This window comes from Myotis lucifugus, unplaced genomic scaffold (assembly GCF_000147115.1).
Source record: "Myotis lucifugus unplaced genomic scaffold, Myoluc2.0 scaffold_45, whole genome shotgun sequence".
Classification (NCBI taxonomy): domain Eukaryota; kingdom Metazoa; phylum Chordata; class Mammalia; order Chiroptera; family Vespertilionidae; genus Myotis; species Myotis lucifugus.
Genome location: NW_005871093.1, coordinates 404,497 through 408,557, shown reverse-complemented (window position 1 = coordinate 408,557; position 4,061 = coordinate 404,497). Strand labels below are relative to the sequence as shown.

The 4,061-nt window shown below is 42.7% G+C and overlaps 1 protein-coding gene across 3 annotated transcripts in view; it reads left to right on the top strand.

Moving 5' to 3' along the window:
• The window catches only part of PSPH (phosphoserine phosphatase), a 16,963-nt gene extending 12,902 nt beyond the window's left edge, over nucleotides 1-4,061 (top strand). For all 3 annotated transcript variants that reach the window (XM_014455350.2, XM_014455349.2, XM_006088202.3), the window contains 2 exons: nucleotides 689-837; nucleotides 3,562-4,061. In XM_014455350.2, coding sequence (XP_014310836.1) covers nucleotides 689-837; nucleotides 3,562-3,669 — 257 coding nt within the window. In that variant the 3' untranslated portion in view covers nucleotides 3,670-4,061. The remainder of the gene's footprint in view (nucleotides 1-688; nucleotides 838-3,561) is intronic.

The window sequence follows — 4,061 nt, the reverse complement described above, 5'->3', positions numbered from 1 at the left end:
AGCACCACACACACACACACAGTTCCTGACCCATCATGCACACGATATGGTCCTCTGCTCGATGAGTTTTACTGAGCGTGTCTGCATCTGGATGAGCATACAGGACCTCTTCAATATGATGATGTATTTCAGTTTACTAACACTAAGTTAAATAATGATGAAGCTTTTTCACAAACAGACTTTTTTTCTATACACTCAATTTTTAACATTCCTATATTTCCCGTCCCGGAGGAGGGCGCAAGAGCGGAAGATACCCCCATTGCGCTAGGCTACTTTATGTTTCGCGGCTTTCTAAAGAAGCCACCCCCCCCCCCACCACCGGGGCTCAAATCTGCAACCCAGGCATGTGCCTTGATTGGGAATTGAACTGTGATCTCCTGAGCCACGCTGGCCATATTACTATTACCTTAACATGGTTTGAGAATTAATACACTAGAAGCTTAGAGTATAAAACTAATTTACCCAAGGTGTAACATAAAGTGACATGCAGGAGTAACCTTGTATTTGTAATTTAAAAGCAAAGCTTGCTTATTCTGAGGAACCGGTGTGGAAGTCCAGGCTGTGTCACTTCCCTGAAGACCATTCTTGGCTTTCTCAGTGACCTTTAAGTGAGGATGTCATCTATGCAAAAAGCTGACCCTATGATACAATTCTGTGTGTCTCTAACAGTTTTAATTTCTCATTTAAGGTGAATATGCAGGTTTTGATGAGACGCAGCCAACAGCTGAATCTGGCGGAAAAGGAAAAGTTATTAAACTTTTAAAGGAAAAATTTCATTTTAAGAAAATAGTCATGATTGGAGACGGCGCCACGGACATGGAAGCCTGTCCTCCTGCTGTACGTAATGAGCGTTCTAATTCTTTCAGTTTGGACTTTTGTTTTAGCTGATTCAGAATTCAGTGGGACTTCTGAGAGTTAAACAAATTAAATATCGTTGGAAGAGAAAAAACAATAAACAAAACAAATTTAATCTTAATATGTCAGTTGACCTTTTGCAAATCCAAGAAAGGTTGCAAATAAGGAACTAAAAACTTTTAAAACTTTCAGCAACCCCTAGCCCCTGCTTCATGGCCACCTTTTAGCCCAAGTGCGCACTCAAGTAAGTCGGCTTTATTTCCTCCAATAATTCCACAAATGATACAGCTCTTGTAACTCAGCAACATTTTTATGTCCCTTTATAATTGATAAACTATTTCCTCATCCACTATGTCATTTAATCCTCACAACAGCCCTGTGAGGTGAGGTCTTATGACCTTTTCACTGCTTGGGAACTGAGGTTCATGGAGGTTGGATGACATGCCTATGTTAAAGGATTTTATTCTTCTGAATTAGTGATGTTTTCTGAGACCACCAGGAAGCAGATGCTATGGAGCAAGGGTCCTAAATATCAAATGTGTCCATTTCACATAGGATTCTGCCTTTATCGTCTTATTCTAACTTCAGAAAAACAGAACCAAAAATACAGTGGTGAGCTCTTTTACTACCTTACTTCCTGAGATCTAAAAATAGGAACTGCTTTTGTAAATGATTAATCCAAAGTGGTTAAAGATCTTTCGGCAACCTTCTAACATTGCTTGAATTTGTTCAAGATAACACGTTTTTAGATGATTTGCCACCACATCGGGCTTGACTAAGTAATGAGCTCCGGGCTAGTGTCATGAGGAATTCACGGACATAGATGCGGTGTTCTCTCAGGGAGCTCCCAATCGTGTTGAGATATGACAAATCATAACTTCCAGATCAGGATTTATAATTATCTGCCAAAATTGCAAGTAGCCTAACGGAACCAGGAGAAGGTGGTGCGCATGCAGGTGTCGCTCTGGGAAGGTTGCTCCGAGGCACCTGTGACCTACAGGAAGGTTAGCACAGGCGGGCCTGGCAGGGCTCGGGGGAGGACGTTTCCAAAGGGGGAGGCGGCAGGCAGAGGGGGATGTATCAGGCATAGTTCTGGGCTGGTCGGGGGCAAGGACCAGCAGGAGTGGGCTTTCTCTTCAGCCACCGCTGAAGACCCCACACTTCCCCAGGCACATGGGTGTTACCTCTAGGTCATGGGAAGCCCGAGGAAGCTTCTGGGGAGAGAAGGAATGAGTCAGTGTGTTAGGACAGCTGAGTTGGTGCTGGCATGTGGAAAGGGCTGTCACGGAGGCAGGAAGCTCAGTGAAGAGGTTACTTTGTTTAAAAATATATATTTTTATTGATTTCAGAGAGGGAAGGGAGAGAGAGATAGAAACATCAATGATGAGAGAGAATCATTGATTGGCGGCCTCCCGCGTGCCCCCCATTGGGGATCGAGCCCGCAACCCAGGCATGTGCCCTTGACCGGAATCAAACCGGGGACCCTTCAGTCCACAGGCTGACGCTCTATCCACTGAGCCAAACCAGCTAGGGCGAGGAGGTTAAATTTAACCGGATGGTGAGAATCTAGTTATATTCCTCTCCCTCCCCTTAATATGGTATGAAAATTAAAATGAAGAGAAAGAGCAAGTAAGAGAATTTTGTACTTCCAAATTAGTCTATATCGTGTCTATATCCTGGCAGGAAAGGAGGAAATACCATTATAAAAGACTTGGAAAAGGGCTCTCACCTGACCGACCATATTGGCACCGATATCAGACTTTCAGCCTTCCAGTCTGTGAGAAATACATTTCTGTTGTTTATAAGCAAAAACAACACAAAAACTATTGAGTAAAAGAAGGTATCACTTAATAGAAATTAGTGAAACAATGTAACTTTAAAAAAAATATACACTTTTATTGATCTCAGAGGGGAAGGAAGAGGGAGAGAGAGATAGAAACATCAGTGACGAGGGAGAATCATCGGTTGGCTGCCTCCTGCACGCCCCACACTGGGGATGGAGCCCACAATCTGGGCATGTGCCCTGACCGAGAATCGAACTCTGACCTCCTGGTTCTTAGGTCAACACTCAACCACCGAGCCACACCGGCCGGGTGAACCTTATAACTTTAGATAAATGTAATGATGAAAAGTAGAGTGCTGCCAGCAGAAATTGGGGTTGTCATCTCCTTCAGCCCAGGGCGACACCTCCCGAGGGGGGAGCCGCGCAGGTTCACCCAGGCACCCGGAGGAAGATGCCTGCTCTAGTCCTGGTTCCAGGCCCTGGCGAGTTCCGCTGCATACAGGCTTCCCTTTGGCCTCCCCTCTGAGGTTTCCTGGACTGGGTGTGATTGCTGTGTAGTTTGGAACTCAGACATTTACCACCTGATGTGACTTCATCTCTGTAAGCACTTGTCTTGTCGAAAGAGGGCTTCCGTTCTGGAGGCCCACGATGTGCAGGGGGGTGGCTGTGCAGTGGTGCCCTCACTCATTCGGCGGGCAGGGGGCTCACAGGGAGCTCTGGAGACACCAAGTGACATTGGCTCATCTCTTTTTTTTAATTTATTTGTTATTTTTTGGCTCATCTCTTTTTGCACAGTTTATTCTTCCAAACGACACTTACTGCCCTAGGCTGCTACTGTATGTTTTTGCTTTTAAATTTTGATTGTTATTCTTTTCTTTTCTTTTTAAAAAAGCTTAACCCTGCTCCTTGTTTTGTCTTCTTAGGATGTTTTCATTGGATTTGGAGGAAACGTGATCAGGCAACAAGTAAAGGACAACGCCAAATGGTACATCACTGATTTTGTAGAACTTCTGGGAGAACTGGAAGAATAATCAATTTTTATATAGTTCACAACTTCAGATTTTTCAAAGTTATACAGTTTGGTACTGTTTGTTTACAATGGCCTACTACAACTTAATGGATACATTTGGTACTGATTATCTGTACTTCCAAACTTTAGAAAGTCACTTTTTTAAAAAACTGTAGTTCAGTATTATTATGACCACCAATTACCTGGAGAGTTTTATAATCTGAATTCTTTATGTATTTTCCTACCTTTATTTTATTGGAAGGTTTTTAAAGGTGGAGAGTAAATTAAACACTTTCCCTACTGAAAATGTGGATTAGGCAATTAGAAAATATTAATATTATTAGAAAAATTAATATTAAGTGAATATTAGTTTTCCCTTTGATATATAAATAAAAGTTTATCTATGTATCAGAA